We start from the raw sequence: 25,469 nt of genomic DNA on the forward strand, positions 1-25,469 counted from the left end.
AAGGGAGAAATCAGCAGACATGGTCGTTGGCTTTGCTGTGTGATAGAGGAGCCAAGGATTGCCACCAGCCAGTCTTCAGGAAGAAAGCATCGCCTTGATGATGCCTTGATATGGATATCTTCCTGGTCTCAAAATCGTGAACAAATACATTCTCACTGTTTAGGGAATGGGCCCCATTTCACGGTATTTGCTTTGAGCAGCCTAGGAAACTAAAAAAAAGATGTCAAGTGCTGGTATGTGCCACAGACATGGATGAACCTTGAAGATGCCACATTGAGTGAAATAAGCTGGACGCAAAAGGGCAAATTTTGCATGATGTCTCTTGTGCAAAATATTTAAAATAAGCAAATTCATGGACACAGAAAGCAGAATAGTAGTCATCAGGGGTGGAGGAGGGGAGAATGGAGAAGTATTGCTAAATGAATATGAGTCTTGATTTGGGATGATGAAAATAGCCTGAAAATAAATAGTAATGAAAGTTACACAGTATTACCAATGTACTCAATTTCAAAGACTAGTCCACTCAGAATGTTTAAAATTATTTTTATGTTACATATATTTTACCATAATTTAATACAAATAAATAAAATGAAATTTTAAAAGTTATATCCACATATATGCTTATGTTTGCAAAAAGAAACATTGGAAGGCTAAATAAGAAACTAATAAAAATGGTTCCAGGAAGGGGAAAGGGGATGAGGGACAGGGATAGAAATGACATTTCTAAAGTCTACCTTTATAAATGGTTTTGAGATTTGAGCCTTATGACTTTTTTTTTTTTGCATGGGAAGATCCAGGAATCGAACCCGGGTCTTGGCATGGCAGCCGAGAACTCTGCCAGTGAGCCACTGTTGCCCACCCATAACTTTTTTGTATTCCAAAATTTAAGGTAACTTTTAATTGATTTGGGGAGAAAAAAAAACCCATAATTTGAGGAGGGCTCTCAGGGAGGAAAGGTGGGTAATTAGAAGAAAAGCTGGGGATGGTTGGGAGAGACCAGAGAGGCTCCTATTGTATTTTTTATGAATTCAGTTCAAAATGGATTTTTTTAAATGCTCTTAAACAAGATTCAACATCTTTCATTTACATATTTATGACATACAATAATGGTTTTATGCAATTAACTAAATCTGATAACAGTGGTGAGGATGGAACAAAAGATACAATTCCATATATGTTAATGTTTTTGTTTGTTATTAATTTTTTAATTAATAAATAAATTAAAAAACAAAAACAAAGAAAAAAGACACAATTCCAAATTTTAGTCAGGCTGAAGTACCTTTTCAGTAACTGAAAGATACAATAAACAAGCAGCTATTAAAAAATAATGGGCCTATGTCAATTCACTTCTTGAAACTGAAAGCCACAAGGCTAAAACAATGGAAATTTTGCAAATGCAAATATTATATATGCAGATATAATGCATGCATGGCTTTCACATTTATTCTTTATCCTTATACCTGCTTTTAAAGTAAAATGTAACAAGTATTGTAATAATATATGCACATCAAGGCATATTCTTTTCTTGTGCTTTAGGAATGACTTGTGATTTTTTTATTTCTAAATTTTACACCTTATAATAGATTCTAATACTTAAAAGTTTAATTTTAACTATTACAGCATCAGTGATAGCTTTGTAAGGAGAGAAACGTGGATACTCCTGGAGTATTTTTATGAATTCAGTTCAAAATGGTATTTTAGAAAAAACCAAAGGACTGCATTCAGTGCAGGGAACCAAATGCTTATGCATCCAACCTGCAGTTTCAGAGACATATAACTAGAACTGAAAGGGACCTCAGAGGCCACTGCAGCCATAGTTTTGGAACTGAGACCCAGAAGAGCTGCACAGCTTGTTCAGGATCCCACTCAATGCAGGGCAGAACCCAAAACCTGATGTCCCCAGCCAAAGATGGTCAAAGCTTGCTTAGCTCTGATGATGGTCTTTGGTGGGTGGTGTTTTACCGATGGGTTTAAGCTGCCTGGGAAAGGGAGGGGACTATAGCAAACAGCCTTTGTACAAGGTCCCCAGTACAAAGAAGCAGTGACTCATCCTCCAGGCAAGACTGAGTCTAGTTTGCCTAGCCGCCCTCCTCCTAGCTCTGCCTGCCCTGCTTGCCCTTCTCGCTAAGCACCTGCCTCTTCTCTCTCCACCAAAGGCCAAAGAACCTCGGGATGCGGACTTCATGCTTCCTTGGGGAGCACAGGTCCCAGGCCCTGCAGACGATCTAAAGCCCCAATTATGCCACTTGGGCACCAATGTGCCTTGCAGAGCCCATGTGCAGGGCACACACGCATCGACATCCAATCATGCCAACGGCCCACTGAGGCTCGCCAATCTGCCGGTACGTATTCTGGCGCCTGTGCGTATCCTTTGTGCTGATCTGCCTGGGGTGCCGATCTGACTCGCCCTCCTTTCTCGCTGGCATCTCCGGCCCCAGCCCGGGACGGCTTCCTTAGCCTGTGCAGGGGGCCTCCAGGGCTCCTCCTCCCCAGGTGTGCCGATGTGTGCTCGCTGTGGGCGTGTAGCCGTGCTCGCAGCGCTCACCTAGAAGGCCTGGGTTCTGGCTCCCAGCCTGGGGAAGAACTTCCCTTTGCAAAGTTAGATAACAGCCCAGTGCTCCGCCAAGGGATTGGCGCAGCTGCTCCACGTGCCGCGGCTGGCGTAGGACCAGGCTCGTCCCGCCAGGCAGCGGGAAGGGAAGGCCTGGCTGCGGCCGCAGCTGGCGGAGCGCCGAGCTGGGGGAGGCCGGGCGGGCCGCCGCCGGTGCTGCCTATTGGCTGCCTCGGGCTCCCGCCCTGCCTGCCTCCTAGCCTGCAGCTTCCCGGCCAGCCACTGCCTCTCCTGCGGCTTCCAAACTCCTGGAGCCAGCACCTCCCGCCGGGCTTGTCCAGCTGCGACCGGATCGGAGTGGCCCCTGCCATGGACATGCCTGAGGTCCTCAAGTCTCTGCTGGAGCACTCTCTGCCTTGGCCAGAGAAGAGGACAGGTAGGAGCAGGGTGGCTTGCCTTGGCTAGCTGCCAAGGTGCCCAAGGGGCAGGGGCAGCCAAGAGTAGGGCGGCAGGGCAGGCATCTCCAGGCGAGGGAAGGCACCCAGCAGGGGTCTGCCTGTGGCCCCTTCTCGGGCAGGAGGAAAGCCTGGGGTGCACAGAGGGATGGGGAAAGGTTGTGGATGCCGCACCAACTCGAGGACTGCTCCCTCCCCGAGCTGTGAGTTCTGGGAAGCCACGGTCAGCGTGCAGCTACTGACAGGTACCGCACTTACACGGGATAAGGACAGGACACGGGGGTCGTGTTGAAAGGCTCTAGCTGGATGCTGATTGCTTATTAAGTTCCCTCCTCTGGGTGCGCGTTGTGGGGTGTGCAGGGCAGAGATAGAGACTGCAGACTTGGGCAGGCAGGAGCCCCCAGTCTGGAGAAGAGGCCCTTCCTCCGTGCGCCTGCTTTCAGCTCCCGCTCGCTGGAGGGCTGAACTCATGGCAGGGATGAAAGCTGTTATGTAACAGACCACAGCCTCAAAGTCCCGCGTTCCTAGGATACCGCAGGCAAACACGGTGGAGGGAGAAGGCAGAGGAGGGCGTGGACCCGCAGGCAGCTCTGGCTGGCAGCACCAGGAGTCTCCCAAGTCCTGCCCGGGAAACCCAAGGCCACTGTTAGCTCTGGGGAGAGTTGGGAGCCGGCCTGTTCGTGGTACTCTCTCCTGGCAATATTTCTCAAAACCTCTTCTGTCCCAAGATGTCAGGGGCTCTCACCCAGGTCCCCAGTGCTCAAACTCCAAAGCTGAGCATGCACAGGCACCCAGCTACCCTCTGCCGCCTGAGGCTGACATAGGAGCCCCTTGGCATACCCTCAAGGACCCATTTTCAGGCCCCTCCCTCATCTTGCTGTGCTGGCACCTGATAATAGTTCATCAGCAGGTGGCTGGGGTTGTCCCTGAGGGGCTGGTCTCCCCAGGGCTCTCAGCCCACTCGCCCAGACTTTGGAACCTGAGGACAGACTCTGCAGCCCCCATGGGGAGCCAGGCTGCCCCATGGGCAATTTGTGTTAAATCAGGAGTGGGGGCTGGAGGGCAGCATGCTCTGCCCCACAGCAGACACTCTGTCCAAGGGAGCAGGGTAGCTCCCAGAGTTCAGAGAAGGATCCCCCTGGGCTCTCTCTGGTAGCTTTGGGTCCAGGCCTCTTAGAGCGCCTTGTGGTTTTGCGTGCTGGGACAGTCCAGGCCACCCACTGAGATGGGCTTCACAGAAGGTGCCCCTGTGCCCTCCTGCTCACCAGGAGAATCCCATCTGCCAGTCGCCCCTACAGATGAGACCCCAGCTGGAAACCACATGTACTAACAGGTCACAGCTGACATCTCTGAGGCCTATGTGGGTGGGTAAAGTGGAAGGCCTTCCAAAAGCCAGAGGTGGCGAATTCTTTGGGTCCCAGCACCCAGGGTAGGTAGCACAGCCCCTCCAGGCCCCACGAGGGCATCCCAGGACCTCCCTGTGCATGCACAAGGTCAGCTTCCGGCCCTCTTGGGGGCAACTCAGGCACTGCCCCTTGGACGAGAATAACGAGGCCTTTGAAGTGTGGCAGCAGCTGCTGGTCACTGACGCTCCAGCTGGTCTTCAGAGCCTGCAGACAGGCAGAGTTGAGGCCCAGCACATAGGGGTCTTGCCCAAGGTCTTAAGCAGAGCCAAGAGCTGGCTCTCTGGAGCTGAGGATCAGTGGGTCGGGGACGGCTAGTTTGGTCAGAGGGGCATGGCGTCTCACTGCCTGGCAAAGGCGTGAGGTTGTCTGGAACTGACAGAGGCCTGCAGCCAACTGGGTAGACCAAATGAGGGTGGGGAGAGCCAAGGGGGTCAGTGCACCCCACATTACTGCTCCCCCACCCACCTACCATCACCACTTTAAGTCCCCTTGTTTTCTGAACCATTTATTAACAAACAAACATTAAAAAAAGAAAATCTACCTGGAAAACAGTATACTTGGTAGAAAAAGTACACACACCCTACAAACCACCATTTCCAGCATGATACAGTCATGTAGCAAGTATTTAAAAAGTTCTTGCTGAAGCAGCTTCTCTCCCCATCTCCTGCTCTGACTTTGAATCTCGTGGGAGAAAACCAGAGAGGTGGGAGGTTGCCCCTGAGTTGAGAGTGTGCCCTTGGTGTCCCCCCGGTCTTAGCTTTGGTGAACTTTCTGCTACCCATCACCACATCAGGGAATGGGTAGGAGGTGGCAGGTTTTTCCTTGGGAGACCCAGGGCCTGTTCACAAGCTCCCCACTTTCCCTCCTCTCCCTGGCCTGACGGCTGTACTACAGCACACATTCAGGTCAAGTGTGCAGTGTATCTGGGCTTCAGGGTGAGGGACTGTCAAAACAAAGCTCCAGGTGTGGACTCAGGCCTCCCTGCATTCTCTCAAAGACGTTCCCTGAGACCTGACCTTGGGGCTCCTGTCCCTCTTGCTGCCCCCAGCCTGCACAGCCCTCTCTGCCTCTTTCTGGTCCGTGACGTGGCTGACAAGGCCAGAGCCTCCCTTGGCTTCCAGTCACAGTGGAGGCCTAGCTGCCCCTCACCCTGGCCCACCCATTCACCCAACCTCCCTGTGGACAGAGAAAACCATTTCCAGCCAAAGGGTGAGCCTGGACTGCCAGCCCTGACTCAGTTTCCCCTCTATGTTTCTGGGCCCTGATCCGTAAGGACGATTCTTCCCTTTCTCCCAAGACACCTCTTCCAAGAGGTCGTTCTGTTCCAGGCTGCTCACTCCAGCCCCATTGCTCACCCCCTTTCTCCTCCAGCTTCTGGGAAGACCCCACTTCTCTGAACAGCACCTCACCTCCTCACTCCCCACCCTGTGGGGACTTGCTGTACCTAGGGGCTGTCCACTGCCCCCCTCTGCCTGCCTTGGTCAGACTGGACAGGTAGCAGGAGGCTGAACCTTAAGTGGGGCAAACAGGCTCCCTGCCTGGGATGCTTCTGACCCAGGGTTGCTTTTGGGCCCAAGGGAGACAGAACAGGGTCTACAGTTGGAGATAGGAAGTGAATCCTGAGTCTGCCACTCACTGGCTATGTCTCCATGACATGTGCCTCCTCTCCTATCTGCAAGAAGGGGTGAGAGAATACCTGTGGATTGAATGAGTTGTCCCATGTGAAATGTTTGCACACTGTTAAGTACCATGCTATTTTCTCTGCGAAAGGCAAAGAGCAGCTTGGCCAGGCATTGTGCTCCCTCCTACTACATCACATTTGCAATCTGAACTCCATTCCCTTCCTCCTCCTTCCTTCCTGTGGGTGTTCTCCTTGAAAGAACTGGGATGTCACAAGTTTGTGTGTCCATGCATGCATGTACACACATGGGGCTGTGTCCTTGGAAATGTGTGCTGAGGCTCCTAGGGACACGGTGCTACCAGCCCTGCTCCGAATGGGACAGCCTGGCCAAACTGGGCAGGGTGAGGCCTGTATAGTAACAAGCAGGACTTCTGGGGACAGACACAGGGGTGCAGGGAGGAGGGGGCCTGGCCATTCCCCTTGAGGGGGCTGAAAGTATGGGCTGTCCTGATCTTGGCCTTGGTAAGGTCCACGGGGGTTCCTCAACTCCCAGCCTGGAGGAACCAGAGTAAAACTGACAAATTGTGAGGTTTGCTTTAGGAAAGAGGAAGGAGGAGGGAGCCTTCTAGGGACTTGACATATTACCTCATTTCATCCTCACTGCAATCTTCTCAGTTTATATTTCCCGGTTCTTCTGGTGAGAAAACATACTCAGACTGGTCATCCTCAAGGCCAGTGCAAGTTTTCAGCCTCTCTTTTGTTACCGTTGCCTCCAGCCTGAGGGAGCCAGGGCCTTCTTGGCTACCTGTCACCCATGTTCACAGAAATGTGAGAAACTCATTCTCCCTAAGGGGCAGAAACTGATTACAGTTCCGAGGAGTGCCCTTTCCAAATAGCTTTGCATTTTAACTGGCCTGACGCAGAGACTAGGCCCCTAAAGTAAGGAAGCCTGACTCTAAGAGCCTGTTTCTTGAGCATGAGCTGGGAATCATGCTAAGTACTTTTGTGCCACTCTGTCTAAAATGCCTTTGCGTGGGAAGTATGATTATCTGTTCTATGATGAGCAGAGTGACGCTCAGACAGGAGGAAGGCCACACAGTTGTCCAAGGTTGCTACCTGGCTCTGCCCGTTTTCAGGCTCTGCCCCACACACAGGTTACCAGCAGCTCTTAAGTCAGTCGACAACTGACTGAGTGTTCACTGTGCTTGGGGTGGGGCGGGCATACAATATCCAGTGGAGACAGACAAAGGAAATGCTTTCAGGCTGAGGGAATAGCTCCTGCAAAGGCCCTGAGGCAGGCAAGACGGAGGGTTTTGGGGCAATAAAAGGCCCCTGGGGCAGTAGAAGTTGAGAAAGGGGGAGAGAAGTAAGAGGAGAGGTAGGAAAGACCAGCTAGGTGAGTGTTGCAGAGGCTGAAAGGCCACACTGAGGGATGAGATTACCATCTCTTAGCCAGCAAGGCCCTGCCCACCCCCACTATTCTTGAAGGTATGAGGTCTCAGCAGAACAACCCAAGATAGAGTAATAATAAGAGTTCATTTTGATAGCTCCAAGTGTTAGTCTCAGTACTGTCCCAGAATTGAGGCTTTTGCTTCTGCCGCTGAGGCACAGAGAGGTCGAGTAATTTACCTGAGGTCATACAGAAATCGGAAGCAGAAATCCGACCTAGGTGGTCTGGCTCCAAAACCCACCCCCTCCCACCATGCTACCAACCCAGCTTGACTGGAGAAGCTGTGGCTGTCAGGTGGTGGCTCCTGGGCCATAGCAGAGGCTGGAGGTGAGGACTCCTCTTTGGAAATGGCACTCACAGGGCAGCTCTCCATCTGTAATTTGAACCCTGGGTGTGGACAAAATGCAAGCCAAACAGGAAGCCAGTACTCTTGAGCATTTTGAAGAGATGGGCAAGATTTAATAGAGTCTCCACCCTCCACTTGTCCCCAGGAACACAACAAGACCAAGGCGAAACCCACAGAGCCCAGAACTCTGCCACCACCGGTATGCAGGCTAGAAAGGAACCTGGTGCTGGCAAGGCTAGTACTCTGGTTTGTTATTCGGGGTTCAGTTGTGTATCAAACACAATGGCTGATGGTTAACATTAATAAGGCTCCAAGTGTGTGTGACTTGGCTCGAGGGGTACTAGCACAAACAGTCTGAGCCAATACCTATTTACTGAACTATTCCCTGAACAGAGTTTTGTGCTCTCCTGCATTCTGTATTGGCAATGGACGCTGATAACAGGCTTGGTCACAGCTCCATGGAAGCCATGTGGTTGTCCTGCTCTTACGCATACCAGGCTCATGTCATATCTTTCAGTTAGTCAGAAAATGGAGTGAGTGGGACTGTCCTCCCAGGTGCTGAATGCACGGCCAAAGAGACCCTTATGGAGTATCCAGCCACAGCGTAAGAAGTTCTGAGCGCTGTTTAAGAGCAGCTTCCTATAATGTCTTCATTTACCAGACGAAGGTCATGGATTCTTCTGCCCAACGCGCTCAATAACCAGTTCCTGAGAAATCAGGGTTTCAAACATAGAGTTTATTATTAAGCACATACTAGGAGAACAGACAGCCTAATGGCCCAAAATCCGTCTCCCCTGAGTTTAGGGGGCTTAAGAATTTTAGCAAGGGGAAAGGAGGTTACTTGGGATAGTAAGTTCAAAGCAAAAAAGGAGACAAGTTTTATCATTATAATTTCAATAGAACATAAGCTGAAAGGAGGGAAGGCAGAGCTATCACTTCAGTACTAAAGGTGTGAGCCAAAAGAAAGGGAGACAAGGTATCTTTCAATAGCAGAGCCTTGTGGATATGACTTACAAATGTAAGGGGCTGAAGTTAGTTAATGGCTGACTTTATTAGCATTAGGGCCTTTGCCCTACAAGAAAATAACCAGTTAAGGGTTTAACAGCTCTTACAGTCAGTAAGACACAAGAGAAGGGCTTTTACAATCATTTCAGGTATCAGGGGAGCTTAATTCTAGTTTAGGGCTTTTAGGTATTCCCCTCTATCTACTTCAATATCCCAGAAAGCAAAATGGAGTATCTATATGATTCAGCAATCAAACTCATTCCTTAAATCCTGATTTCCCAGTTACATTCACGTTTGTGTTCCCCTTCACATTTTACATTTTCACAGGTTTTCTGAGGAACTTCCAGGGAGTATTTGTGTTTGAAGAAAGGTGGTCTTCCACCACAAAATGTGTAATCCCTATCTTGTGTAAAGGAGGCTTTTTTTTTTTTTTTAAGTTAAAGGAAGAAAAGGACCGAGAGAGAAACAGAATGTCAAAGCTGTTCAGGATCATCTAACTCAACCCCCTTAGGGTTAAAGCAACAGGCTCCAGCGACTGGTGTCTCCCAAGGTCACAAGCTAGTTAAGTGGGAGGGCCCAAGCGTGTACCCCGATCCTGGGTCAGGGCAAGGCCCTCTACCTGCGCCCCGGGGCCTCCAGAATGTTCCCTCCACGCTGGTGTTTATCTGGCCGCCACGCCCGCACCCTCGGCCTGAGGTCAGCTGGAGAGGCCAGGCCGCCATCTGCGGCCCTGCCCTCAGCTAACCTCCGGGTCGCGTGGGGGGGCGGAGCGCGGGCGGGGTCTGGTAGGCCCGCCCCACGACCCCGGACTGGAGTCCCCGTAACAAAGGGGCCCGCCCCAGCCCTCCCCACCGCAGCCCGCACGTGCTGCGCCTCGTGCGAGAGCCGGGCCCCGCCCCCGCCTCCTATTGGCCGTCACCGCGCCTTCCCCTCCGACCCCCCCCACGCCACTCCACTCGGCTGCGGCTCCACGTGACCCCTGGGGGGTCGGACGGCCCCGCAGTCCCGCCCCCCCACCCCACCCCGGCCTGACAGGTTTTGTGTCCAGCCTGCCGGCTCCCATCGCCGCGGTTCCTCAGCCGCTCGACCGGAAGGCTCCGAGCTCGAGCGGAGAGGAAGAGGAAAGAGGCTGCAGTTGTCCGGGAGAAGGGGTGGGGGTGATGAAAAGGGAAGCGAAGGCGAAACTGCTGGTAAAGGGGAAGGGGCCGCCGCCGAGGAAGGCCTATGACACACTCTCCAGAAGGCGCCAATCAGGTGACACACGGGCGGGGCGGGGTCTCCAGAGTCGCTCCTCACCTGGCCCGGCACGTGTCTCGCGCAACCCCGGCTGCCTAACCAATCACCGCCCGGAAGGCTGCGCCTGCCCCTCTCCCAGGGTGGTCCAATCCAAGGCCCTCACTGGGGGACGCGGGCCTCGCCTCATGAATAATTAATACACTAGAACCGGTCCGCAGGCGGGGTAGGGATAGAGAGAGACGGGGGTGCCTCTGGGCGCCTGCGCAGTAGCCGCCTGTGTCGGCAGCTGCGGCGGGTCGCACGGCTCCGGCCCATCTCGGGGGGCGGGCGGGGGAGGCGAGGCGCGCGAGCAGAGCGCGGGGCACGATGTCCGACGCGGGCGGCGGAAAGAAGCTGCGTGTGGATTCGCAGGTGGGGCCGGGGCGCGCAGCTGGAGAAAGGGGCCTGCCGGGCTCCTTCCCGCTGGTCCTGAAGAAGCTGATGGAGAACCCCCCGCGTGAGGCGCGCCTCGGTGAGGGAATGGGGTGGGGTCCGGTCCGCGCGTACCTGGGGGCGGGGCTTCTACGGGGCGGGGCCTCGCGGGGGGCGGGGCTGGGAGGTCGGAAGTCAGGATGAAGTGGTCCAGCGGGTGGGGGGGATGGGAGCCAGGAATATAAGGAGGGGCTTGAAGTCGAGGCAAGGGGGTTGGGATGAGAAGATATTGGGAAAGAGTTGAGAGCGGATGGGTCCGTTTGGGGGTTAGCGGGGAAGGGTGAGGAGGGGAGGTGGGTACATTCGGAAGGGGTTATTGAATCTGATGGGTGGTCGGGGACAGCCATCTACGTTATGTTCCATCCCTGGGGACACCTGCAACCGAAACCCTTGACATGCTGGTTTAAAATGCTGGTTCCAGGGCCCATCCCTTCACTGACTCTGCAGCTCCTAGGACAGGAGTTTGCATTTTATCCAACATCCAGTTCACCCCTTTATTCCTTCTCCCGTGATTCTTAAGTCCACTAAAGTTTGAGAAGCACTTCTGTACAGCAGTGGGTTGCCTTTGTGTATGGCCAGCCCCCCTTCCTGGGAGGAACACCGAGTCTTCATCCCCGTGGGTGAGCATCCCCAGCTACTAGGTACACCTTGGAGATTTTCTGGAGATGTGTCTGAGGGTTCTTGCTGAGATGGGGGTGGGGGAGGGGTGTCTGGAAAGGGGGTCCAGGCACCTTGAAGGGGATTGGGTGCACAGGTGTAGGGTTGAGGGTTAGAAAGAGGCCACTGAGGCCCTTCCCCTCATTGTTTGAGGCTGACCCTAGACTTTGGGGCCACAATGGCCAGCTGAGCTTTGTCTTATTTCGTAGGTCACAAAAATCCCTAGGGTACTTCGGGAAAGCAGGTTTGGCCTTGATTCTTGGCCTGGGAATATGAGGTTCAGAGAGCAGTAGGAGTGCCACCTATTGTGAGGTTTTAGGTATGATGAGGTATGCTTTCATTCTGAGACCTTTGAATTTCCAAGGACCAGGGATTGGGACAGTATAAGCCTCTGAATTGCCTGTCTGGGGAATTAATTTTCTTTTTAAAAATGCCATTTCTCTTCTGTTCGTAGATCTTTTCTGAGCCATCCCATGGCTGTCACTGTTGGGTTATAAATAATTTTGACACATCAGGTGAGGCCAAGCCCTCTTCTGCTCTGGACTTCATATGCACAAACCCTTTTGTTTGTTTTTAAAGTGATGGTTTGCTCCACGTCTGGGGCTGAAGTAGGCTATGGGCACAGGTGTCCAGACCTGGCAGGTTCTTGGTCAAACTGACCAGCCAATAACCATCCATAAGATAGTCCTCCCATACATTTGCAGAGCCTCAGCGGAGGGCTTGGTACACCATCTAATCTCATTTAGTCTTCACAGCTATCATTAGTGATTACCCCCACTTCCCAGATGAGGAAAGCTGAGGATCAGAGAGGAGAGGGTGCTTTCCCAGGGTCACATAACTAGGCCTTAACACTCTCAGACGGGGACTCTTTCAGCCATATCTTGCTAGCAACCCTTGGTGTTGGTCCCTGTGACCTGAGTGATAGACCTAGCTCTTTATCACCCCTTACAACTAAAGCTCTATCTTACACAGGTATCTTAAATCAGAACTCTCATTTAAAATATCCTTATTTGCTCAGGCCAGGCAAAACCTGAGATTTATTGCTGCTTGTCCTTCAATATAACTGCTTTTTTCTCCTACCTGCTTTGATCCCAAGTAACCCCACCCAACCTGGGTCATCGTCATGGCTGAACAGAATGTGGAGTCAGGACCTCAGGGGAGGAGGGCAGAGAGACCAGCTGACCAACCAGCCATCAGGTCTTGGCTCTCTTATCTCCCACTTGGTTTCATACCAAAACCTGGTACCGAAAGGAGTTTTAGGAATTCAAGTTAATTTGTACTAGAAGCCATGGCCAAGTTCTGTTAGCCACACCTCCATCTTCTTAATTCACCGGGTGTGTCCATTTTTATTGGACCAATAGATAGCTTTTTTGGCTGTCTGTGATCTAGGGGTCCTTGTGTGACCGGTTTTATTTTCATTGTGATCATATTTGATTTCTGCTTTTCACTTCACTATCCTGAGTTCAAAGTTGTCTCCCTCAATTTTGAAAACGTGTATGAACTTATCTTGATTTTATTTCCACTTTTCTGATAGTCCTCCCTAATACTTTGATTTCTTTACAACCTATTTCTTTCTTGTCTTTACTTTGCCCTCTGTTGAACATCCACTTGTGTAACTTTTTGACTGAGATAGCCAGGTGAGATCCCACGAATTGATTAGTTATGCTTTGAATGAGAGCAGGCTTTTTTCTTTAGCTTTACCCCTCGCCTTCCCAGAATGCCTACCTTCAGTCTTTCCTGCTGATTCAAGGATAGAGGTTCTTGAGGTGGTTGCTGAGGAAAAGGTCCTGAAAAGACAGCTCCAGGCTCTCTCTAGCTAATCAGTCTAAAGGAAATCTGCAAATCCAGCATTCATTCCTGCAATAAGTATACTTTTTCCCATGGCCTCCTGTCTGCCCAGCCCTGTGCTGGCCCCCAGATCTAGAAGAAAATTAGACATAGTCCCTGCTTCAACAAGCTCCCAATAATAATGGACACTAACCGTGTGCCAGGCAGCCTGCAAAGCACTTTCAAATGCCATCTCTCTTCATAAAAGAGACAGCTTTATCCTTATTTACAGCACAGTACGCTGAGGCTCAGAGGCTCAGAGAGGCTAAATAACATGGCTAAGGTCACATATCACATAAGAAGTGGGTGGCAGAACTGGGATTCAAGCCCTAAGCTAACATGCTAGGGAGAAGTATAACAGGAGGAGACAAAAACCACAAAAGTTGTTGGCCAGAGGATCTCGACCCTTCTTGTGCTAAGATAACAAGAAGGGTAAGAAATTCCAGTTCCTTCCTTGAAACCTCTCTCCTGCAGATACTACTCCCACAGCCCCTTCTATGTTAACCTTGGGACCACATGAGGCCTCAGAGCTTGTGGTGAGCGATCTGGTAATCCAGGCATGGATGGGGGCCCAGTGCTATCTCTGAAGGAGACCAGCCAGGCCTGGTTCAGGCCCCAGGTTAAAATCACAGAACACAGTGAGCTCTTGAAATGCAAGAGATGGAGTGAGGACTCCCAGAGAGATGGGTCAGCCCCTTGCAGCTCACTGCTCAGGTCCTGGGTTGGAGTTAACCTCTGGTGTGGTGTCTCATCATAGATTTTGTGTCTGCAGATAAGGAAAAGGGGAAGGAAAAGCTGGAGGAGGACGAGGCGGCAGCGGCCAGCACCATGGCCGTCTCAGCCTCCCTTATGCCACCCATCTGGGACAAGACCATCCCCTATGACGGCGAGTCCTTCCACCTGGAGTACATGGACCTGGACGAATTCCTGCTGGAGAATGGCATCCCTGCCAGCCCCACTCACCTGGTCCAGAACCTGCTGCTGCCTGTGGCCGAACTGGAAGGGAAGGAGTCGGCCAGCTCCTCCACGGCATCCCCACCGTCCTCCTCCACTGCTGTCTTTCAGACCCCTGAAACTGTGTCCAGCACAGGTTGGTGATAGGCCTTAGGGCAGCTTCCTACTGCACACCTTCCTTCTCCAAGAGGAGGTCCCGGTGGGCCTGCCATGTGCAGAAACCCTCTGCTCCCCACCCTTCAGCTCTGTCCCCTGAGGCTGTAGATAAAAATAGTAGCCATAGCAGCGGCAGTCAGAGCCACTGTGGTGGTTGGTGTGATGCAGATGGTCAGGACGGTAGGGTGGGAGCCCATCCAGTCGGAGGCTCTGCTGCAGAGAAATCCCTGCATTTCCTTGCTGCTGCTCCTTACCCCCACCTGCACTCTACTGCAAAGTAACAGGAATCACAGGCAATGATTATGATAATAGCAACTAACATTTATTTAGCACTTACACGTGCAAATATTACAATGTAGTCCTCACAAAAAAACTTTGAGAATGGTACTGTTATCCTCATTTTATAGATAAGAAAATTGAGTTATAGAGACATTCAGTAACTTGCCCAAGGTCACTCAGCTGGTAGGTAGTGGTGGTAGAACCTAGGGTATTTGACTCTGTACCCGGGTACTGCCTCATCACTGGCACCAAAAAGGCAGTCCCACCATCTGGTCAGGACAGGCATCATCTTCAGGGTCCTTCCTTCAGCCTTATCTCCTTTTTTTCTCTTTTACCTCTGAGGGTGGGCTGGTTTGTTTCTTTTCAGGCCCCTTAGACATAGACTCACCAGAGGAGGCATGATCTGGGGGAGTCTGCAAAGCTTTCTATGGGCTCAGAGGCAGACAGGCTGGTGGCTGTTAGGAAACTTCTTTTAAAGTTTTTTTTTAAAAACTCTTTTGAAAAAATTTCCAAACAAATAAAAAATAAGAAAATAGTATAATAAACCTCCATGCAGCCATCATGCAGCTTCAACAATTCTTAACTCATAGCCTGCATTGTTTTCTGTATCCCCTCCCATTCCCCCACCTGATTATTTTCCATCAAATCCTAAACGTTGTATCATTTTACCCATAAATATTTCAATATGTATCTAAAATATTAGGATTCTTTTTTAAAAACTAACAAAAATACCACTTTCCCTCTGAAATTGACAACAAACCCATCAGCATTTAAATTTCCACAGTTGTCTCCTAAATATTAGTGTTTTACAGTTTGTTTGAATCCACATCCAAACAAGGCCAAGACCTTACATTTGGTTGATAATTCTCTTGAAACTCTTGTGATCTATAAGCTCCCTCTCTCCTCTCTTTGCATTTTTTTTTTGTTGGGGGGAAGTACATGGGCCGGGTCTCCCCCATGGCAGGCAGGAATTCTGCCACTGAACTATCCTTGCACCCCCTCTTCTTTGTGTTTTATTTGTTGACGAAACCAAATCATTTGTTCCATAGTTTCCAACATGCTGGATTTTGCTGACTGTATCTCTGTAGTGCCATTTCACGTGTTCCTCTGCCCCTGTTCTTGGTTTGTCTGTTTTTCTGTAAACTGGCAGCTCATTCTAGAGGCTTCAGCAGATTTCGGTAGAGTTCTCATTTGAAGGCATCTCGTTTCAGTGCTGGCTAAGTTGTCCTGGAGGGCTGGGTTCCACCTGTAGGTAGAGGGCAGAGTGGAACCGAGCCCCCTCTCTGTACCTTAGACCACCTAGGGCATCTGCTTTTGATTTTATTTGTAAGTAAACCTTGTTAATTGAAGTACAGAAAAAGTATCCCAGTCTTAAGTATACAACTCAGCGAGTCTTCTAAAAGTGAACCCACTCCTGTAACTGCCAAATCAGAGACTAGACTGCCAGCCTCCCAGAAGCCCCTCGGTGACCCCATTCTGTCACTTCTCTCCAAAGGTCATCACTTATTTCCATCTCCCAAGATTAGTTTTGCTTGTAGTTGAAGTTTCTATAAAGGGAATTGTATTCTTTGTCCTCTTTTTATTTTTAACTGTTATAAATTTTATATTCTTTCTCTTGCAATATAATTTTCTTTAGCTTTATAGTATTCATATAAATTGTTGGGCATCAGATTCTCTTTTCACTAACAGAATACATTTACAGAATATATTTACTGCATACCCTCTTGACAGAAAGAAAAATCACAGTATAGATGAAGTAAGATTTATAGCAAGGAATTGTACACATGGTAGATAAGAAAGTAGACTTCCTCACCATGGGTTTTCAGTTCCTTCTGTAGAAAATAGAGAAGTAGTATATATTCTTTGGTGTCTCGTTTCTTTCCCTTAGCCTTGTGAGAGTCATCCATGCTGTGGCAGTAGTTTATTCATGTTCATTGCTGAATAATATCCCTTTCTACGAATGTAACACAGTCCATCCATTTTACACGGGCATTTGGGGCGTTTCTCATTTTGGCCCAACTATGAGGAGGGCTGCTGTGAGCATGTGTGTGTAGCTCCCTTAGTGACTACAAGTGTCCTTCTCTGTTGGGCATGTACTCAGGAGTGGCATGCCTGGATCGCTGGACATGCCTGTCTCCAGCTTTTTTAGGTACAGCCAAAAAGGGACAGGTGGCTATCTGTTTGTACCCCCCACCTGCAGGATATGGGAGGTCTAGTTGTCAGCTTTGGATTTTAATTTCAACATCTTCTGTGAAGAGGGATCTCAGAGAAGAATGTTGCAGACAAATTACCAGCAGACCTATTAGCTTTCCCTCCCTACTCCCTCCTCCTCCAGCAGTCATTTTAAGGATTTATACTCTACAGTACTATCGACTGGGAAAGAGTTTCCTCAGAATCATTCCCAAGCATCCATCTTTTGTTTTTTTAAGATTTAAAATTCCTTGCTCTTTCATGCAGTGCGCGATTACATTAATTTTTTTCATCATGTAGCTGTGCATTTGTCATCACAATTAACTTTTTTTCTTTTTTTTGTGAAAAATAACATATATACAAAAAAGCAATAAATTTCAAAGCACATTGCAACAATTACTTATAGAACAGATTTCGGAGTTTGACATGGATAACAGTTCCACAACTTTAGGTTTTAACTTCTAGCTGCTCTGAGATACTGGAGGCTAAAAGAAATACCAGTATAATGATTCACCAAGCTTCTTTTTAATGTGCTTTTTATAAATTGTTCCTTTTTGTTCCTGGGGCTTTCTGTTGTCCTGTTCCTGAAACTTCGCTCCATCTTGGCATTGGTTTGCTGCCGAAGGGCACCAGACCCCCATTTGCACTTTGGGCAGCATTTCCATGTGGTGAGTACTTTGGCTGCTCATTTTGCAGTGTGGGGTGGCAGGCCCCAGGATTTCCTCAGTTCCCACATCAGCCTGTGGTCATTCATTTCTCTGATGCTCAGACCTCTTTAGAATTAATCCCTTCTAAGAGGACACAATGAGCTTATTTTCAGTGATACCATTAAAACAGTCTGATTGTGTCATGCCTCTGCTCAGAACCCTCTGATGGCTGCCTATCACAGGAAGAAAGTCAAAAGCAGTAATGTTATTGACAGTTTGATATGGGTAATATTTTTTATTGGGCTAGGGGAGGTGCCGATAGCACCCCCTCCAGTCCTGTCGTGGGCAGGTGTCCCTTGCAGGGCAAAATTGATGCCTGTTGAGAACCACTGCTTTATTATGATTAAAGGTCCTACGTTATTTGTTCTGCACCCCTCCTACCATTCTCCCCTTTATTCATTCATTCCAGCTATGCTGCCTGCCTGGCTGTTCCTTGAACATACCAGGCAAGCAGCTACCTCAGGGCTTTTGCACTTAATGACCACTCTTTCTGTAATGTTCTCCCTCCAGATATACATATGGCATCTAACATCTTTATATATTTGTTTAATTTATTGTTTAATGTCAGCCTTCCCTACTAGAATAACATCCATGAAAGCAAAAATGTTTTTATGTGTTTTATTTACTGCTTTATCTTTGCCAGGACAGTGTCAGGCATATAAGAGGTGTTCAATAAGTATCTGTTGACTGTATAATTCTTTTGCATATGTGATCAATAACATTGGCAAAGGAGACCAAAAGTATGTTATTTTTTAATATTTCTTATCTCTCAGACATCCGAAAGTGGCTTTAATCCAATGTCCATTCAAAGGCAGCAGCAAGGTGGGGCAGAAAAGATTCAGAGTCAGCCAGACCCAGATTCAAATTTTAGTTTAGTCATTTGCAATCAGTGTGACCCTGGAGAAGCCATTTTATCCTCTGAGCCTTAGTTTCCTTAATTCTGAAAAACAAGGTTAATATCCATCTCCCTTTCAGAGTTGTCATGAGACTAAATCTATCTAAAAGTACAGTGACTGACATGTTCCATGTGCTCAAAAATGAAAGCCATTTTGCTCATTCAGCTTGGGTCTTTAGCCCATTAGAGTTCACAGAAGGAGTCACCTGTTTCTCATTACTTGAGAACTTGAAACCACAGGAAGTTAAGAGGATATAATGATTTCATGTTTTGCCTAACATTGGGGGGGGGGGGGATTGGAAAATCCTGTCCTTTTTGAGGGCCTGTGTTTCTTTTTGAGCATTCTGTTCCTAAAGGGAAGAATTATTTCCATGTTTGTGTTGTTGAATCTTGTTCTGGTCTGGCTTGGAGGCCAGTCTGTTTACTTCCCCTTAAGTGGTCGTGCTTTGTGCAACCTTGAGATTCAAGCAAGTGTCTGAATGTGTGAAGTGAGTCTTTTCTGACTAGTGGGCTGTTTCAGGACCACCTGCCTTCTGTGTCTTTCAGAATCCTCCCTGGAAAAAGAGAGGGAGACACCCAGTCCCATTGACCCCAACTGTGTGGAGGTGGATGTGAACTTCAACCCTGACCCTGCTGACCTGGTCCTCTCCAGCGTGCCGGGTGGGGAGCTCTTCAATCCTCGGAAGCACAAATTTGCAGAGGAAGACCTGAAGCCCCAGCCCATGATCAAAAAGGCCAAGAAGGTCTTCGTCCCCGATGAGCAGAAGGTAACCTGTTATCCTCCATGAGCAAAGGGGCAAGGCTTGCCCAGGATCCTAGGGGCTGTCTGTCTTGTTTGATTTTACTTGAAGGCCCTTCCCTCCTTCTACATTGACACCATGTAGAAAACATGAGTTCAGTGCACAAAGTCCAATCCTGCATCTATCTTGTAAGAAATAAAGGGAGTCTGGTAGTGTTTGGGCTCACTGTGACTCCCTGTGGTTTTTCTCTTTCCTTGCCGGGGCCACCAGCTATGCTGAGGCTTCTGCTGTGCTGGCTTTAGCCCAGCCTTCAGACAGGAGCTCACTAGGCCACAGGAACAGGCGTTGAACAAGCCCTTGCTTGGAAGGACAAAAGATAGCTTGTCTGTGACCATCCCCAGGGAAGAGCAAGCAGTTCTCAAGCTAAGAGTTCTGTAGGAGCTGCACTGGAAGGCGGGGATACTTACACAGTTTTACTCACAGGGAGGACTTTTCATTCAAGCTGTGGAGTCAGGCAGTCCTAGATTCAGTCTCCGCTTTGCCACTTACGACTTCCTTTGCCTCAGCTTCCTCATTTGTAAAATGTGAAAAACTGTATTGCCTCAGGGTGTTTCTGAGACATTAATAACGTGATAGTGGCAAACGTTTACATGGCGCTTACAGTAGACCAGGCACTGCTGTAAGCATTTTATATAAATTAACACATTTAGTCCTCAAACAACTCAAAGAGGTAGTACTGTGATTATCCCCATTGTAAAGATAAGGGTCTGGAGACGTTGAGTGGTTAAGGAACTTGCATGGTTCCACAGCTTGTAAATTGCAGAACCAAGATTTAACTCAGGGGATTAAGCTTAGTCCAGGCTCTTTACCAGTCCCAACATGCCCGAGGCCATATAGACAGCACTCTGCTTCAGCAGCTTCCAGCAAATGGGGTCTCCCTCCCTCTACTGTGGATCCCACCCAAGGGCACTGCTTCTTGGTCTGCCTCCCTGGGAAAAGGACACTGCCACTCTGTGTGCCTTGGCAGATTTAGTTCTGGCCATACCAGATGAGGTAGGAAGGGGTGGGGGGTGGAGTGGTGGGAAAGACACGAGACCCAAGGAAGGCACTTCCCCACAGGATGAGAAGTACTGGACAAGACGCAAGAAGAACAACGTGGCAGCCAAGCGGTCGCGCGATGCCCGGCGCCTGAAGGAGAACCAGATCACCATCCGGGCGGCCTTCCTGGAGAAGGAGAACACGGCCCTGCGGACGGAGGTGGCCGAGCTGCGCAAGGAGGTGGGCAAGTGCAAGACCATCGTGTCCAAGTATGAGACCAAGTATGGGCCCTTGTAACCTGCGCCCCCTGCCTGGGCGGGGTGCTGCCTACACCTCAGACCTCTGTCTGGGGGTTCCCTGAAACTCCGCACACGTGTGGAGACTAGTGACCGTCAGCAGCCAGCCCAGGAGCCTTCACATCGAAGCTTCATTGTAATGTGGTCAGAGCCGTGGGACTTCCCTGGTGCAGCTTCCTGACTGACAGAACGTGGAAGAATCCACAGACGGTGAATCAGCCTGAGTTTCTCCTCTTGGATGTCCCAGTTGACTCGAAAGGGGACCCTGGAACCCAGCTCTCCCCTTTCCCAGGGCGCTCAGGCTTTCCTCAGCTCTCCCTTTGCTCCAGCCAGGGCTGCTGCTGCAGAATGGGTCCTGACGTCATCGCTCCTGCGCCTTCTCAGGTGGCAGATACATTTCCAGGTGGGGTATGTCACCTCGCCTTCCCTGGAGAGCCTTTGAGAAAACATCCAGCCCATTTTCCTTGGAGTTGGAAAGACAGGCCAGCTCCTTGGTTAGTGTCTGCGAGGGTGGCAGGCCTCAAGAGTAGGGATGGGACTGGGGTCTGGGCCTGCAGCAGAAATGCACCAACCATTCATTTCACTTGTGGCTTTGAGGCCTGACATCTGGATGCCAGAGGACATGCTAATGATGGCCTCTCTCTGCATGTCACCTGCCATGGAGAAGAAACTCCAGGCTACTGTCCTCTGAGCTCTGGTGACCCATGCGAAGGAGGTCTGTTCATTTTCTCTTTCCGGGTCCCTTGGTGAGGCCTCTGGAATCTCTTGATTTTCCTTTAGGTTAGGCCTCTGGGCCTGCTGTTTCTTTTCACCCAGTAACCAATTTTACCTTCGACTGAAAAGGAAAACTCTCCTCATCTAGGAAGCTTTACCTTTGGAACCCAAGATACAGCTTCCGCATGGTGTTTAGAAAACTGGCCTCCACAATCCCCCTCCTGCTGTGGGCATAAGATCTGGGCATGTTTTCTTGAGAAATGCCCTTTTTTCTTGTTCTGCTCACTAATGTGGCTAGGCCAGAATCCATTCTCCCTGCAGGTAGACAAGGGCTTCCCCGTCTCACTTCAGGGCCTCTTCCTGTGCCAGCAGGGCGGCCAAGTTGAGTAATTGAGGGCACAGTGCAGCTCTTAAGGGGTAGAAGGCTCCACTGGCTTTGCTCCCACGCCCAAGTCTGGCTGTGGTGCAGAGAGAGCCTCGCAACTGTGGCTTCCTCTATGTCGCGGCCACTTCTTTCTCTTGTGTCTGGCTGGACTCATGCTTTTGCTCTGCCCAGGTTCCTAGAGGAAATTCCAGAATCTTCTGCCCTTTTTGGTCAGTGGGGCACCCTCCAGATGGATGTGTGTATTTGCTCAGGGCAGGCAGCCTGTGGTAAAGAGGACTCGGAGGCAGTGGGTGTGCTCTGCCATCCTCAGCACTGGCTTTATTTACAGTGGTGGCTCAGAGTCCTGGGCCTGACCTCTAAAGACTTTTCATAAACACAGATGTTAAGACCGGGGGAAGCCATCCACGGGCCAAGGACCGCACCCCAGGGGCCTGCCACAGCCACAAGGGACCTGCCTCTGTGGGGGACTTGATCAGGGTCCCTAAAGCCAAGGGAGATCACCCTTATCCCCTGCCCCAGACCCTGACTTACTTTTTGGCTTGTTAAGACCATGTACACACTTCTCACTCTGTTGTAACCACAGACAGGGCAGTTGCATCCGGCATGTCAGTGTCCTACCCCGGGCAGCTTGCCCACCCGGGCACTCTCCTTCTGGTCTGGCAGCTCATCAAGAGGGCAGCTCTTATTTTGTTATTGGTAGAAGAGCATAAGAACTCTTCGTTTTCTTTGGCCAGAAAGTGTATGGTTTGTGCTTTTTGGTTTTATTTTTTTTTTTAAAGGATGGACAACTTCATCTCTGGATGGAGTCCATGTCCTGACTCCAGTGGGTGGGATGACGGCCTGATGTCGTCTTTGGCCTATTTGGTGTCCCTCCTTTTCAGCCCACCATGGGCTTTTCAAACCAGCTGTGTCTGGTTCCTTCTCAGAGTGTTTCCTTTGGAAAAAGTGTGGCTGCTGGACTCTTTTAGAAGAGCCTCCTTGAGTCAGGACCCTGGCAGGGACATGAAGGAGATGTCCATGGACATTGACATTTTGGGGAAAAGAAGTGCTCAGGTAAGCTTGTCTCCTTCCTTAGCCCAATAATCGGTCCTTACAGAAGGAGAGGGTTGGTGCTGGCTTAGTTTCTGTCCCGAAAATGGGAGTATCCTTCACTCCTTTCTGAACCCACTTCATGTTGGGGTTGACAAGGACTGAGGTTCCTGTGTTCAGATTTTTGACATTTTCTAAAAAGCACTGGAGGCTAGAGATGCTGACTGAACAGCTCTCTGTGGGTCCTGGATGGGCTGGAAGTGCCGCCTGCTTCCTACATGGCCTGTCTTCAGCTTTGCAGCAGCCTCAGTGCAACCTCAGAACAGACAAATCGTGAGTGAGCTAGGATGTGGCAAGTAAATGCATAAAATAAATGTATATCCAGATGTACATTTATGTATCTAAGTAAAATACATTTATTTAGAGAGAATGCTCTTTTCAGACAGACAGCAGCCTTATGGGGGATCCGGGTAACTTAACATGGTCTTAAGGAAGGGGTTTGCCTGCCTGGGTCCCGAGGTTGGGGAAGACACTTGGCAGTGAACCTAAACTCTGAGTAAGCATCACCTTGCTGAGAGGGGCTGCTGTGACTCTAGGCCCAAGGCAGGGCGCCAGGAGTGGGCAGCGGCGGTGGCAGGCCCCTTGTCCTGGCCAGTCTCCCACTCAGGCCCTGGGAGCTGTGCTCCGTGTACAGAGGGCCAAGGAGCTCCAGGTTTTCACTGCAAAGCCTGACCCCAGAACGCCTTTAACATCTGTTAATTTAGTGCAATAAATTTTTCTAGAAAATGGCAAAGATGAATTTCCAGGTGGACATTGCTGTCTTATAGAGTTGGGGATGTCAGAACACCACTTGGGTTTATTTTTCTAAGTGCATGTGATGTGCTGGTGCCTGTGGGGCTGTGCGTTCCCCTCCCTGGGAGTCGGCCTTGCAGTGGGCCCCTCTCTTCTTTACGTTTATTGAAGGGAGGAGGTGAGGAGAAAATCCCTCCCTCCCAGCTGGAGCGGACAGAAACAGACTGTAGCCCCTTGGCCTGCTGTGCGTGCGTGCATGCGTGTGCGTGCGTGCGTGCGTGTGTGTGTGTGTGTGTGTGTGTGTGTGTGTGTGTGTGAAAGAGAGAGTGTCGCTGCCAGTGGGCTGGAGTAATGTGGTGGGAAGGGAACCCGGGAATGTATCCTTTTCAAAGCAAAATTAAATATTTTGAGATGAGAATCCGGGGGCTGTCTTTTCTGTCCCCTCTGCCTATGTGTTTCCTTTGTCTGTGGGCTGACCTAGGTGCATGAGTTGAGGCAACTTTATCTCATTAGATTCCCTGCCCCGCCCCACCCCAGCCTTCATCAGCAGCAGGAGACCCTTGGCTATGTGACCTGACCCCTCTGCACCTCCGTTGAACATTTTTTCCACCCTGCTCACCTTGCAGTTTGTTGTGGAAGGACGAGTGAAGCACCAGACCCAAAGCAGTTTGAACAGATGAAAGTGCTGTGCAACTAGAATGGAGACAGGAAGCTGCTTGGGAAAAGGACACCATACTAGGTAGAAAAGAAGACAGCACAAAAGTTGAGAGGGTTGGGTCCTGGTGGGCCCTGATTTTTGCCAGGTTTTCTATTGCAATTAAGAGACAAATTTATATAGAAAGGGTGGCAGCTGAGGGAAGGTTCCAGGGCCTCAGCATCCTGGATCCGCCCAGGCTGGGCCATGTTTCCCCAGGGGCTCTCATGAGGGGCGGGGAGTGGGTGGTAGAATTGGGTGCATCACCTTGTTAGTCCCTCTCCCAGCTCCCCCTTCTCTTCACCGTTCCTCCCTCCCTCCATTGCCCCAGAGCTGGAGGCACCTGCTTCCTCAGTGAGGCCCTGCTTGTCCATACCACAGGGTGCTAGTGCCCAGGGTATCTGGTTTGAGGGGTGGGGTGCTCCAGGAGTCTGGAGACACAGGCTAGCAAGGCAGACTTCTAAAAATAGCCATTTTACAAAGGAAGTTGAGGCTCAGAAAGGCAAAATGATATGCCCCAAAGCATAGAAAGAGCCAAAATTCAAACCCAGAGCAGGGAGTACTACGTGGCAAATTCCTGGAATACTAACTGGGCAGGTGTACTGTGGTGGGCCCCGGGCTCAGGGCAGTGTCACCCCCTCAGCCCCCTGCTGTCAGTCCCTGAGTTAAGCCTCACCTCGATCCTGCCCCGGAGTCATGGGAACCCTGAGTTGGGTGCTTTGCAGCTGAATCTCATCAAACGTCACAGAGGGGACACTGTTACCCCACTGAACAGAGAAAAGCAAGGTTTAGAGGTGCTTAGCATCTTAGCAAGTGCTTATTCATGTCAGTCCTGCCTCCTGCCCTCACAACCAACCGTGTCTCCCAGCAAAGAGACTGACCAACGTTAGACAAAGATAAAGGAGGACTGGTTGAGGCAAATGGTGTGACTGACAGCCAGGGGAGCTGGGAGAGAAACTCATTGTGTCAGGAGGTCAGGGGAGAAGAGAAGATGGAAGGAGGTGACCTGCCCCCAGGATTCCCACCCAGGATCTGTCATCTGGGGGTCTGTTTCTCTTCAGCGATGACCGGCCATCACCAACCACATTCTTTCCTTGGCTGTTGGTTCTCTCACTCAAAGCAGCAATTTGAGCAGGCATGGGAAGGATGAGGCTGTGGGTTTGAAATGCATCAAAGCTGTGGGATCTCTGCTGACTGAGGCAGGTAAGAACACCAGCTTTGGAGTCAGACAGTCCCGAGTTCAAAGCCTGCCTCCACCACCAATTTGGGGTGTACTCTTGAGCAGGTCACTCCCTGTCTGGCTGGGCTCTTTTAGCTGTAGGATGGGCTCTAGCTTTGCAGGGCTGCTGGGAGGCTCACACACAGAAAACTCCTGGTCCCAAGTAAAGGCACTAGCCAGCACTGAGATCCTCACCCCCTGAGTATCACGGGGCTATTTGACAAGTCCAGCTGCTGGGTGGTGTGAGTGCAGCCAAGTGGCCTTGGGTAAGTTATTCCACCTCTCTGAGCCATTTCCCTCTCTGCACAATGAGGATGTGGCAAGGCCATCCAAGGAGCTTCACAGATGTGTGCAGG

The 25,469-nt window shown here is 50.1% G+C and overlaps 1 protein-coding gene across 3 annotated transcripts; it reads left to right on the forward strand.

Moving 5' to 3' along the window:
- The first annotated feature begins 2,804 nt into the window (after positions 1-2,804).
- TEF (TEF transcription factor, PAR bZIP family member) lies at positions 2,805-23,618 on the forward strand. Of its 3 annotated transcripts, XM_077168983.1 has the most exons (5): positions 9,851-10,088; positions 10,482-10,581; positions 13,798-14,115; positions 18,753-18,973; positions 20,066-23,618. In XM_077168983.1, exons 1-5 carry the CDS (start codon positions 10,059-10,061, stop codon positions 20,279-20,281), a joined length of 885 nt encoding a protein of 294 aa, XP_077025098.1. In that variant the 5' UTR covers positions 9,851-10,058; the 3' UTR covers positions 20,282-23,618. The 3 variants fall into 3 exon arrangements, with proteins under 3 accessions (XP_077025100.1, XP_077025098.1, XP_077025097.1); XM_077168985.1 differs by lacking the exons at positions 9,851-10,088; positions 10,482-10,581 and adding an exon at positions 2,805-2,987; XM_077168982.1 differs by lacking the exon at positions 9,851-10,088 and having other exon boundaries at positions 10,400-10,581.
- Positions 23,619-25,469: the final 1,851 nt, after the last annotated feature.

The sequence above is a fragment of the Tamandua tetradactyla genome, chromosome 7, assembly GCF_023851605.1.
Source record: "Tamandua tetradactyla isolate mTamTet1 chromosome 7, mTamTet1.pri, whole genome shotgun sequence".
NCBI lineage: Eukaryota > Metazoa > Chordata > Mammalia > Pilosa > Myrmecophagidae > Tamandua > Tamandua tetradactyla.

What these genes read in the sequence shown, in the direction of transcription:
- TEF (XM_077168982.1), top strand. Translation starts at nt 10,437, where the DNA reads ATGTCCGACGCGGGCGGCGGAAAGAAGCTGCGTGTGGATTCGCAGGTG. An exon ending in CCCGCGTGAGGCGCGCCTCG is followed by an intron (nt 10,582 to 13,797) that starts GTGAGGGAATGG and finishes TTGTGTCTGCAG; the next exon opens with ATAAGGAAAAGGGGAAGGAA. An exon ending in TGAAACTGTGTCCAGCACAG is followed by an intron (nt 14,116 to 18,752) that starts GTTGGTGATAGG and finishes TGTGTCTTTCAG; the next exon opens with AATCCTCCCTGGAAAAAGAG.